Below are 13,849 nucleotides of genomic sequence, written 5' to 3' on the forward strand. Positions count from 1 at the left end.
ATTAAGTGTTTTATGGTGGTTTAATTATTTAATGGGTATCTTTGGGAATAATTTTAAATTGAAAAAAATAGTAATGCGGATAATGTTTTGAAGGCAAAAAACGGTCCGAATAGGAATCAAGTCATCTCAGAATATAATAAAACCTAGTGAATAATAAAGTTTATATGATAAATTACGCCGAGAAAATGAGTTTAGAAACGGACTAAACAAATTAATAATTGTGCAAAGAGCAATAAAATACGAGGAAATATTGAAATAAATTGAAAGAAGTTTGATATTTTTTAAAAAAGTGTAAATTTCAAGCGCGTCAAAGAGAAAGAGTGCAGTATAAAAACATTAAATGAAGAAATAAGCTAAAAAATTGACGAAATAATAGAATTATATTTTGTTTTTTAAGGTTTGCAACTTATATTCTTAATAAATTTAATATCATTAATCATCAAGTCTAAAAGTGTAATGAGAAATTCCGATTTTTCTTCTTTCGAGAAATCATTCAATCCTCCATTATAGAAAAACAGTTGGTTAAATTCGTAAATAGTGTCCTGCGCATAATTCATTAATTTTATTAGAGATGAGCCAAATTGAAATATTTCAATCAACATCAATTGTATAGCATATATGAAGATGATTTATGTGTGTTTTACGAATTCAATTTATATGGATTTTTAAAATCTAGTGTTTTCGTGTGACTTAATATAATAATGATGCCAGATGACAGATGTTTATTTGTGTGCGAACGTTACATGTATTTAATTTTATGTATAAATTATACATAATACTTCTTCGTTCCTTTCTATCTGTTCAGGACATTTTATAAAAAATAAATTCCGTCAAAATGCAATAAACATTTCCCATCTTCGCATGGTTGATTTAAGCATAATATCCAAATTGGAGTAAATTTTATGCCTTCATTTTGAGATATTACTCATATTGTGTATTACTCATAGAATCGATTTAAATTTTTTTCTTTGCATTTTTTATTATTATTTTTTCTTTTTATTATTAAAGTAATATTCTATTAATAGTTTGTATAACAAGTAGTCTAAGATAAAAAAAATTATATTTTTTAGTATCCAAATAAATTAAAAGAAAAATGAGGGAGACAGCCGATGAGTCTCCTGAAGTATGGCAAGGATGGATATTGGATGCAATAAGAAAAATTAGATCCCAAAAACAGAGGCCGAGTATACAGCGAATATGTCAAGCAATCGGCAGTCATCATAAATTTCATGAGGACATTGTTGCCGAAAAATTAGAGCAGGCAGTAGAACATGGAGCAGTCATAAAAGTTTATAATAAGGGACTCCACTCTTACAAATCACCGACAACTTTAGCACACAAAAAAATCATCAAAATTGATGGAAATTCTGATTTATCTCGACTCGTTACAAAAGCTGTCCGAGTGTTGGGTGAGAGAGATGGATCGAATTCCAAAAATATTGAAAATTTTGTGCAAAAAGCCAACAACTTGCAAATAACAGATAGCTCTGATTTCAAAGTTATCATTAAGAAAGCTTTAAAAATTGCAACATCAAAAAATATGCTTTTATGTGATGGTAAATTATATAAGCTTGGTCCGAATGCTGTCACTACAGCAACAGTTACAAAACGGAGGAGAGCGTCAGGAACACCTTCAAAGAAACGGAAATCCGATAATCAACAAGATACAACCGACGATTTTGATGATGACGATGAAGATGATGCTCTAATATCACCACCCACCTTAAATGACTCATCGGTAAGGATGAAATAGAATTCAACAAAAAACGATTCGTGTGTTTAATTGAAATTTTCTCTTTCTTCCTTCTTCTTATACAAAAATTAAGAATGATCTTCGACGCAAACAAGCATCGTGTTCGATTTGTCTAGGTACAGAGCTAAAAAATAGTGTAAACCTTGCAGAAAACCTCTCAAATTGTTGTGGCTGTAAAAATAGTTCTGTACATTCAACATGTATTGGCTCAAACAAACGATCTTTTGATCTAAAAAAATTTATCCAAATTGGTAATAAATGGTATTGTAAGGAATGCCGGCGGTGTAACAATTGTAAATCCAATACTGACTTCTTGTTAATTAATTGTGCTAAATGTAACAAATGTTTTCATCTTAATTGCGATACAAACAAAAATTATAAACTTCTTTGGAGGTAAGTTAAACTTTATCTAGTAAACATTAGAACAAATTTTAAGATATATGTTTTACTAGGTGTTCTGAATGTTCGAGTGATAAAAAGTCGGAGAGTTTAGTGACACCTTCAAACAGCACAGAACAGCAAAGTAAATTAAAATCTGGAAAGCTCAATAGGAACAATAAAAAAGCAGAGGATATGACAGATGAAGCCTCTAAGTCAACAAAGAAAAAGTAATTTTTTTATAAATCTAATTTATCTCATTGCTAAAAACTAATGATTTTCATAAAATAATTGTAGATCTAGTTTACCTGAGTCGGGACAAAAGCCAAGCACATCTAAAACATTGGGTAGACCGCGTGCCCACCCAATAAAAGCATTAACGCAATCGAAAAAGGATTTAAATTTGTCGGAAGAGGAAAGCGACGATAGCACTGAAATAACTGGTAAAAAGACCAAAATAAATAGTTTAAGTTCTTTAAAGAAAGCGAAAAGTCAAGAAACGTTCAATAATTCGAGCAATGTTCGACAAAATCATGTCGAAAATAATATTCAGCAACCTTTAAGTAATGCTTCAAATAAAAACTGGTCATTTGAGCCCCATAAGTATGATCACAATGTTAAAGAAAATGCTGTTGCATCTTTAGCTGAAAATCATCAGCAGCAAAGTAATAGCATTTTGGGTGTGTCAGATCGTATATCAAAAGAAAAACAAAAGTTTTTTCGTTTCTCTGTCTTTAATATAGAAAGAAAATCAAAATTTGAAATGAAAAATTCAAAAAAATTATTGAAACAACGGTATGATGATAATTCTACAAATGAACAAGCTAATTTATCATCAAAATCATCTGGCCAAGATAAATATGCATTCACATCTAACAGTGACTCAAGCTGTGATACTAAAATCAAACGTAATAAATTTAAAAACAATAGTAATAATAATAGTAGACAACCCTTCAAAATTTCAACATCAAAAAAATTACATAATAATACAAGTAATATAAAAGGACTTCAAACTCCCCATATATCCTCAGATGAAGAGTCCCAATCTTCTTGTTGTTCAAGTGATAATGAATCATCAAGTGCTTCTTCCTCATCAAGTGATTCTTCATCGGATAGTGAAGACTCAAGTTTAAATAAGGAGTCAAATCCTGCGCCATTAATAGGTTCTAATCAATCGTTTAAAACCGACACAATCAGTACGATGAATGTTTTCGCGTGTATCAATAGTAGAGAGCTTTTAAATTCTAGTAAGAAATCAAATTGCTGGTCATCATTGCCATTTGTTGAGAATCAAAAATTGGATACTCTACACAAATTGCAAAATGCATCCTCATCTCGTTCCTTTGGATTTTCATCATCTACAACGACTATTGGAAATGATATTTGGGGATTTGCGGCAGAAGCAAAGAAAACAATAAATGTTTTTAACACGGGCAGTGAAACAAGATCTTCTGAAGACACTTATTCTGATTATAAAAATAACATTGTTAAACCAAATAGTTCCTCTTCAAATATCCATCCCCAAAACACATTATCAGCAGCATTGCGTAAACGCCTTTTAAGAAATCCAAATGAATATTTTGTTAAAAGTCGTCGAACGACCACACTGATGAATAATAATTTTATTGCTTCTAGTGATGAAGAAGCAAATCCTCTTTCTCCAAGTAAACTGTTTAAAAAAGCCGTAACATACAAAAAATTTGATATTTTAAGTAATAAATGTCTTTTAATGGGTGCTAATCATGGACAAAATGATGCTAAAAATTTAAATACATCTTATGAAATGGACAATTCCAATCAATCGACAATTAAATGTTCTCAATCGCCATATAAAGATAATAATCAGTTTGATTTGGGTAAGAACTCAAAAGAGTCTTATAACATTCCTTAAAACATATAACAATTTTGTTGCTCGAATTAAATGCCTTCATTTGACATGAAGTACATTATAGATTTTTTTCTTCTATTAGTGGTGTGTGGTTCCTTTATTTACTTATTCTTTTAAAATTAATTTGTACTTATTTATGATTAATAATGTCTCTAATTAATACCATCATTATAGAGAGATTATTCACATGCAATTGTTTATCGTCAATGCTGACTACCTGACTCATTATTTTCCTTAAGATAGAATGAAACTTTTCATTTTCAAATCTCTGGAAAGTTTCGAAACTTGGGTTTTTGCATTCAAGAATATATAATAAATTTAGGATTAAACAAATTTAGTTCATGCTAAACCAAATTAACTTTATATGATATAGCTTGTTTTTCGAGATAATTAAAAAAATCATTCATATTTAGCTTGTTTTTAATACTTATCATTCCGATACAATATTTATATTGAAAAGAATTGATTATTAACAAATTGTTAAGTATGGCGGTTGGAAATGTTTACTCATATGATTTTTTGGTATTGAGGTTTTGAAAGAATTTTTCATAACTTTTTAAAGGCTTTTCATCATTGTTGCTTTCTAGATGTATCGGATTTTTTTTAACTCATAAAAACAGAAAACAATTATAAGTGCAAATTAAATAGTGAAAGATAAAAGTGTACTGGAATTTTTATATAATCGGTCTGACTAACCCATTATATGAATTGTTGCTGGTGATTTTAAAATATTTTATCAAATTTTACAAACGATAAATGAGCATTAGCGTCGACGAGTGTCAAAAAAATTACTAAAGATTCATTGATCTGACACTTTTTTTAAAAGTCTCTTAATTAAAATGCGTACGTAATTATATTTCGTCTTTTAAATTAAACACACCACAAGTTAATCGACATCAAAATTGTTATATATTATCTTATTAACAAATTAAATTTCAAATTATTTGACTTGTTACTAATTTTATTTTATATTTATGTAAAATAGATAAACCAGCCTTGCCGCCGGGAATTTCCCAAAAAGATGCTGATCTCTATAAGGAAGTGCGTGAAAAGGCAGCTAAACAACTTTTGGAGATAGCAAAGCCTAACATGGCAAGCTCACCATCAAAACTAAGCCCTGTGTCATCTCAACAATTACTCGAACAAGAACGGTGTCCTGCAGCAATAGAATTTGGAAAGTATGAAATCGAAACTTGGTATTCAAGTCCATTTCCTCAAGAGTATGCTAGGTATGTGTATTTATCTTAATTTTTATCAATTATAATAATATAATAACTGATGAAAATTTTATTTCAATTATCAGATTGCCGAAATTGTTCCTTTGTGAGTTTTGTTTGAAATACACAAAGAGCAAGTCAGTGCTGCAAAGACATTTGAATAAATGCAACTGGAGAAATCCGCCAGGAACAGAAATTTATAGATGTGGTGATTTATCAGTATTTGAAGTCGATGGAAATGCAAACAAAATTTATTGTCAAAATCTATGTTTATTGGCAAAACTGTTTTTGGATCATAAAACACTGTATTATGATGTGGAGCCATTTCTTTTTTATGTTTTGGCAAAAAACGACAGAAAAGGATATCATTTGATTGGATATTTTTCAAAAGAGAAACATTGTCAACAGAAATACAATGTCTCTTGTATTATGACAATGCCAAATTATCAACGTCAAGGATATGGACGATTTTTAATAGACTTCAGTTATTTACTTTCAAAAACTGAAGGTGCACCAGGAACACCTGAAAAGCCACTATCAGATTTGGGACGAGTTTCATATCATGCGTATTGGAAATCAGTTATTATTGAATATTTACATAATAATAGGTTAAATCCTATTTCAATCAACAATATATCTGTGCAAACCGGTCTACAACATCAAGATATTGCTCAAGCTTTTCATCTCTTAGGATTTCTTAAATACAGGAAAAATATGGACAATACATATAATGTAATGCTATGTGTAGACTGGAAGAGAGTTGATGCATATATGGACCGAATCAAATCATCTAAAAGTAGGATTTATATAGATCCTGAATGTTTAAGATGGACTCCGTTGTTAATGCATTATCAGCCAGTACATAGAGAATCAGATTCTGAAAGTCAACTCAATGATTCACTAACAAGTATTGTTGACAATCCACCTGGAAGTGTAGAGAAAAAACAACTCTCAGTTGTTGAAGCATTACAAAGTTCAAAAATAAACGAAATAAGAACCATCAAACGTCGTCGTAAGAATACTGCGTCTTTAAAACAAGCTATTCTTAATGATCAACTAAACGAAATAAGAAATTCTGCAAAGGACAAGGAATCGGAAAAACCATTGGACGAAAGTATTAATAAAAATGAGGAAGATGTTTCGATGAATGAAAGTTGCACTGAAACTCCAGTTGTCGAAACTCCAAATAGTGAATCATCAAGAACAAGACGAAAGACACAAGGTATTAAAAATAATGAAATGTTTACAACCACAACTCCGCAACAACTTGAAACACCTAAGCGTGGAAGAAAACGTAAAATTCTTGAAACAGAAAGTGATTTGAAAGAAACTCCAACTAAAGATGAAGATGACAAAGAAGTGTCAAAAGTTGTAACCCGCAAAAGCTTGAATAAATCTTTAGATTGTTCGAGCAGTGAAATCATTACATCTAAAGTTAGCACACCAACAAGGGGTTTAGCAGCAGCAGCAGCGAATAATAGTATGCCAAAGGAAGATGAAAACGATGTCAGTCATAATTTAAGAAGTAATATCCATAATAAAGTCAAGCAAGTATCTAGAGAAGAAACTAAAAGTCCGGCTTCTAGTATGATTGAAAGTTTAAGACAAAAACCTGATCAAACTTCCAAAGCTAACACCACAATTGAAGAACCAAAACATAAAAGAAGAAAGCGACAACAAAGTGAGACTTCTCAAAATGTGTCAAACAAAATTACAAATGACAAGAATACCCTGCAAAATAAGAAACAAAGAACTTTGGATGAAATGTTTGGTACAGCAAAAACAAAATCAACAACAACAGCTCCCAAACGAAATGAGGAAAAAGAACAAGAATCAACTGAAAAAGTTGCGAAAACAGAAAATACTAATAATCTTAAACAACCAATTAATGATGTGAAAATAGCATCTTTACCGATGAGACACAAACAATTAGATCTAAGTGAATCATCAGACAATTCTTGCATGGAAACGAATGATGAGATGGAACGAGATAAAGTCAAAAATATTAGTTTGCCTCCCAAAAAAGATGAATACATCAAATCAAGATTCTTAAAGACAAAATACAAACGAGCATCTAGTGATACAATAAAATCCGCTCCCGAAATTACAACTACGAGTGAAAGTAGCAAGGATATCATATCAAAAAAGTTACGAGCCCAATCAACTAGAACATCAAGTGTCGATTCATTATCCATGAAGGAAAAGAAGAGACTCTCGATTGAGGAACAACTTCGAAAAGAAAATGCCATAATGGGTTGTGCTGTGAAGATTGAAAAATTGCCAATTGATTTTAGTAAAGAATTGGAACAAACTGAAAAACAAAATGATGCTTCCAAATCATCTCAGACAGCAAATGATAAAATTCAAAAAGATGAGGAGAAAGAGAAAGAGGACCCAAAAGAAAAAGAAAAAGAGAAAGAAAAACAGTGTGAAAAGACTATAGAAAAGGAAGAACCAATGAACTCTGCTGCACCAATTGTCCAAACAAATAAGAAAGAAATTCAAGCTCCAATACCGAAAATTGAATCTCAACCTAAAGAAGTTAAAAACTACCAAGAAGCAAAAATTTCATCTAAAAAACACATTTTATTAGAAAGTGCGAATACTAATAAGAATAAGACTCTGCCTAGTAAATCTGCAATAACTACACCAGAAAAAGAGAAGCAAGGTTGTTTGGAAGAAGTGGTACAAAAAGAAATTGCAAAGCCTACTTTAGAGCCGACTGAAAATAAAGAAGAAATGGAAAAGGAAAAGGAGAAACAAGATTTAAAGAAACCATTAGAAGTTGAAAAGCCATTAGAAGAAAAGGAACAAAAAGTATTGGAAAAACAACAAGTAGTTGAAAAGCAATTGCCACCTGTTGTAACAGACAAAAAACAGATCAAACAAAAACTTATGGATGATCCTAAACCGACAGTTTCAGATCCAGTTTTGGATGAAATAAATGAACTGATTCCGATAAAAGAAGACGTAAAGGAAAAACCTGTTGAGCCGGAGACTAAGAAAATCATGAATGAAACTTTTCAGGAGCAAGTCATCAAGATGAATGAAATTGTTCGACCTAATGTTATAATTGATAGTAAACAGAACAAAAAGGAAACGGAAAAGATCGTATCGCCACAAAAAGAAGATTTGACAAACATTGTTAAAAATGTGGAAAATTCTGAAGAGAAAGTTATTAAAATAAGCCCTATACAACAAATAGAAACAGGTGTAATTAAACGAAACAATGAAAAGGAAGAAAAGAGTTGCGAAAAAGAATCGACTCTTCGAAATATCCAAAAAGAAGAAGATAATCAAAGAATTGATATGCTTGAAAAAATAAATCATAAATCAAGTGAAGAGTTTCGATTAGAAAATGAAAGTAAACCATTAGAGACTGCTAAAACTACAGTAGAATTTTCTCAGAAAACTTCTTTTGAATCGATCATAAAGGAGAAAGAAATAATAGAGTCAAAACCTGTAGTACAACCTGAGAAAATGCAACCTACTAATGTTGTAAATAAGATCGAAGAACCTCAACAAAATCGTCCAGTTATTAGCAGTAATACTACAACTAATAATACATCCAACATTCCAGCAGTAAATAATGCTCCCAAGAAAAACGAGGCAATGATTAAGTCTAAAGAAAAAATGTCTACACAACAACAAGTTCCACAAAATTCAAAAAACTTATTAAACGATTCATCGAAGTTTCATCAAGAATCTTCTCAAAATAGACTACAAATGCAACAGACAAATACATCAAACCAAACTTCTGTTTTAAATTCCACGGTCCAAAGTGCAAATAATTTAAATGTGCCAACAAAAACGGAAAAGTCACAGTCATCTAAGCATTCTTCAACTATTGATATTAATAAAATACAATATTCTTCGATGAATCAGTTCGCTAATTATTCATCACCTTACTGGCCTCCAATGGAACCATCTTTCTATGGATATGCAAATATTCCACATCTTGATCCTTCTAATTCAAAATCGCCAAATAAATTTCAAATTGACTTGACAACTAGTATGGCTTATGCGAATGCAAATTTGACACAAAACCTCTATTCAAATGCATTTCATCCTCAACAATATCAACAGCATGAACAGTATCAACAACAGCAGCAGCAACAAAGTTATCAGTCGCATCATTTGCAAGCATCTAGTCACATGTCACAGCAAAGTTTATACAACAGCACGCAGAATGCTTCAAATGTTAATCTTAAAGAAAAGAAAAGTGAAAAGAAGTCTGATAAACACAAATCAAAATCAAATGAAGACTCAAAAGCTTCGTTAAAAGAACAAAATTTCCAGCAACAAATTCATTATGACCTTATGACCACATCAAACAAACAGCAGCATTCAAATTACCCTACAAATCCAACTCCTGCAGCATCATCAAAAGCAGTAAAATCCTCAACAAATGCCAATAATAAAGCACATGAGAAAATTGTGGATCACAGCTGTATGATAAATACCGTAAAAAGTAATTCCCCACAAAACCCTCAAAACTCGTGTCATATGAACATTCAACAAGCACAACAGCATGCCCAACATTTAGCAAAAGGAAATAGTTTAAGTAATCAATTAATGTCGATAAATGTAAATAAGAATTATAATAATGATGAAATGCAACATATTGAAGGAAATACTGCAGGAATAGTTTCGACATCAAACTCTAATGACAATATGCAATCATTGGGAGTTTACACTCCCGATTCGACAACAAATTCTGTACATAGTTTACATCACTATGGACAATGTGATTTGGATGTAAATCAATTAGAATTGGAATCACCTGCAAGTATTTCAAGTGATATGGCATCTCAAAATTCTGTTGAAAGTATTCGTCCGCCAAGCGTTTTGTCTCAACAAATGCAACCACAATATAGCGATTGCTCAATGCAGCAACAAAATCAAAATACATTGCCATCTCATATGAACATAACAAATTCGGCTACAGCAAGTAGTCCCCAACAAACAATCCCTAATAATCCAGTAAATCAACAAGGATTACAAAATGGATCGAATAATAGAAAAATTAATCAAATGAGTCAATCCCGAAATGCTAATAATGGAGCAAATGCAAATACCAACACTTCAAATAATGCTAATGCTAATAATAATAGCTCAACAAATGCAAGATCTTCAACACCCAAAATTTCTCGAAATACAGCAACTCCAGGAATACAGCAACAAAGGCAACGTGCAACTCCACCAATTCATGTAAATCAGCCCATGATTAGTCCTATACAGCATAATTTAAATCAACAACAACTTCAGCATATTCAAATGCAGCAGGCTTATCATCAAGGAATGCATCAATCTGGTTATTTAACGCAACAAATGAATTCGTCTGGTATCAGTAATGGAAATTATGTTCAGGCTCAATCACCAAATTACGGTAACAGTCAATCAGTCATCGCGCAACATCGTTCAATGCCTTCACATTCAAACATGATACACAATTCATTATCAAGTCCACAACAAAGATTAGGGCCATCTCCATCTGCGTCATCTTGTGCAGTTTCATCGTCAAACTTCTATGCACAAATCCCTCAAACTTCATCGAATGCACAAACAAATCCTGCTTCAGTTACACCACAACCGCAAATGGATCAACAATCTTGTCAACAACAAAATCAATTGAATATGGGTAATGTTTCAAGTCTAACGAAACTTCAACAGCTGGCAAGCTTAGATTCTCAGCAACAAGCTTGCAATACACCACCAAGTGTTGTACTTTGTAACACACCGCCACCTCATGTATCTACATCACATTTATTGAATCAAAATAGAAGTATTTCAACCCCTCCTCAAACAATTGGAAGTTCTCAAATGGCATTGCAATATAAATTCTACAATATGAATGTTCCACCATCGATTGGTCAGAACACGGGAAGAAATGCAAGAACTCCTGCACCACCTTCAGTTCAACATCATCACATGTCAGCAGGAGCAAGTCGAGTTAGTCCAAACGTTACAGCAATGATGCAATATGGATATAGAATGTCGGGTCAACAAACATCTGGTTATATTACGAATCCAAGCTTCATAAACAACGCTTCAGCTCAGATTCCAGTAATGCAGTCTCATGGTTATCAAGATCCTGCAGCTATTCAAAGGGCTCAACAAAATACTATGTATTACAATCCATACGCATTACCTCTGAACAGCACTTCAATGCGAAGATAGGATAGAGGGGCTACTTAAAACATGTTTAGAAAAAACAAAAATTACACAAGTGTCCTTTTACTATCAAACTTATAATTTTCATTATTATCATATATTTTACGTATTCCATTTTTCATAAAATTATTTGTAAGCATATTTTCCAAAAACATCACTGCATTAATACAAGAAAACTTGCTCTTGAAACCTATAGTCATATCAAAAAATTACGTTTAATTTCACTTAGATTTTTTAAAAACAAATCTGTCACACTACTATAATTAACATACATAATTTGAAAAAATAAAATAAAATGATAAATGAATAGTATAATTTGAGGAAAATGTGCTGACTATTATAGCAATGATTTTTTGAGTAAAAGTTTAAGTTCTTTAATGACCTGAACATTAGTTTATTACATTTTTTTTATAAATTGATTTTTTAATCAAAAAAAATGTTGAAAAATGATGGATTTAAGATAATGATTAAAGTATGAATGAAGCATAAATGTCGCATTATTTTTTCATACTTTCTAACTCGAAAATCATAAGATTTTTATCTGAAATATCATAAAGTATATAAGAAAATTATAAAGTTATGATAAAGCTCTAGAGAAATCATGCAAATCGAAAATTTATCAATATTCTATCATCAGTTATCCAGTTTCTCTATTATTCTTGTCCTTTCTTTATTAAACTGAAATAATACGCTTTTCCCGTTTTCTTCTTCACTAATAAGTTTTTTGATTTTGATCTTTTAAAAAATATTAGTTTTAAGTTTTGTTAATTGTATTTTGTCTTTATAAATGAGTTCAAAATATTTAAAAATTAATGGAAGCATTAGTTTTGTTATCACAATATTTATTATTTCATTAGGGTCTTCTTATTAGTAGGTAATTTATTCACATAAAACAATTAAAACAAACAAACTGTAAATAAAAGATGATAAATCGTAAATCATATGAAAATTAACATCCAAGACTTTTTAATTAATTAATTACAGTATTTATCAATTCGACTTTTTGAGATTGGACTCGACATGTAAGATTTAAAGCTTAGACCAGTTAATATTTCACCCTAGTTTTTCGTGGTGTGACTTGGGCTGGTTGTGAACCTGATATTTTTCATTTCTTCACACTTTCAATAAGTCAACTTTTCTCGGTTTCATTAAATTGTCTCCGTTGCCGAGAAAGGATAACGACCACAAAAAATTTAAAAAAATACCGAGATGACAAATTTAACCGGGTATCACATGAAGTTGCACTCAAAACTTGCACAAACACATCATAACATACAAACAGAAGAATTCGATAGAATAATATAATTAACGTTTTAAAATGGATTTTGTAATAGCAAATATAGATAACTTACAATTTAAGATTGAAACGGAGCTAAATGATCAGATTGGCGCACTTCCGTTGTCCTTTTCGGGCATGGATAAGTCTTTATCCGCTGTTTGTAATTTCTTCAATTTAGGTAAATAAAAAATAACATTTATTTCTTAATTAAACTAACTTTATTCATGATTTCAGGAAAATGTGAAAAAGAATTTTGCCCTTTTCGACACATCAAAGCTGAACAGAAAACGATAGTATGTAAACATTGGCTAAGAGCACTTTGTAAGAAAGGCGACAGTTGTGAATTTTTGCATGAATATGATATGAGTAAAATGCCGGAATGTTATTTCTTTAGGTAAAACTATTTTATTTAATTAACTAAATTGATAGTAACATGAGATTTTTTCATTATAGCAAGTATCATGCGTGTCACAAGAAAGAATGTACGTTTCTTCACATAGATCCAGAAAGCAAAATTAAGGACTGTGCATGGTATGATCGTGGATTTTGTCGTCATGGACCTTCGTGTAGACATCGTCATGTTAGAAGAGTTTTATGTAAAAATTATTTGGCTGGGTTCTGTCCAGATGGGTCCGATTGTAAATTTATGCATCCTCGCTTTGAATTACCGCCAGCATCAGATCCAAAAGAAATGCCTAAACGTCCTCCAGTTTGTCACAATTGCGGAGATCTTGGACACAAAGCAAGCCATTGTCCGAAACTGCCTCCGGAACAGAGAGAAATTGAACGACAAAACACTTTGAAGAACACAACATACAATCATCACGCGCAACAACGATTAATAAGTCATATGAGGGATCAAAACAAAGAACTTCCAAAATCAGATATAATACCAGATCAACAGCTTAATGGACCACCTCCAGAAAATATGAATCCCATGCCAAATCAAATGAACAGATATCATCCAGGACATCATCACGGGAACCATCATGGAAATCAACCGAGACCTCCTTTTCAACCAAGGAAATTAGAAGACATTACTTGTTTCAAGTGCGGGATGAAAGGACATTATGCGAATCGTTGTTATTCCTTCTTAAATAATAACTTTGAGCCCAATAAATAAATCGACAAAACATTATCAGTCACTAATTTTGTTTTAT

At 31.4% G+C, this 13,849-nt stretch overlaps 2 protein-coding genes across 3 annotated transcripts; both read left to right on the forward strand.

Annotated features, from left to right (window-relative positions):
• Positions 1-125: 125 nt before the first annotated feature.
• Positions 126-12,092, forward strand: enok (enoki mushroom). 2 transcript variants are annotated; one of them, XM_070637057.1, is made up of 7 exons: positions 126-397; positions 1,071-1,738; positions 1,827-2,146; positions 2,206-2,361; positions 2,429-3,987; positions 5,005-5,248; positions 5,323-12,092. In XM_070637057.1, the coding sequence occupies exons 2-7, from the start codon at positions 1,094-1,096 to the stop codon at positions 11,414-11,416; spliced, it is 9,018 nt and encodes a 3,005-aa protein (XP_070493158.1). In that variant the 5' UTR covers positions 126-397; positions 1,071-1,093; the 3' UTR covers positions 11,417-12,092. The 2 variants fall into 2 exon arrangements, with proteins under 2 accessions (XP_070493158.1, XP_070493159.1); XM_070637058.1 differs by having other exon boundaries at positions 2,429-2,574; positions 5,323-12,069.
• A 555-nt stretch (positions 12,093-12,647) lies between these two features.
• Clp (Cleavage and polyadenylation specificity factor subunit 4) lies at positions 12,648-13,834 on the forward strand. Its single transcript, XM_070637068.1, has 3 exons — positions 12,648-12,867; positions 12,924-13,083; positions 13,143-13,834. Exons 1-3 carry the CDS (start codon positions 12,729-12,731, stop codon positions 13,810-13,812), a joined length of 969 nt encoding a protein of 322 aa, XP_070493169.1. The 5' UTR covers positions 12,648-12,728; the 3' UTR covers positions 13,813-13,834.
• Positions 13,835-13,849: the final 15 nt, after the last annotated feature.

This window comes from Chironomus tepperi, unplaced genomic scaffold (assembly GCF_022539635.2).
Source record: "Chironomus tepperi strain 1889 unplaced genomic scaffold, CSIRO-AGI_Ctep_v1 contig_161, whole genome shotgun sequence".
In the NCBI taxonomy this organism is placed as follows: Eukaryota; Metazoa; Arthropoda; class Insecta; order Diptera; family Chironomidae; genus Chironomus; species Chironomus tepperi.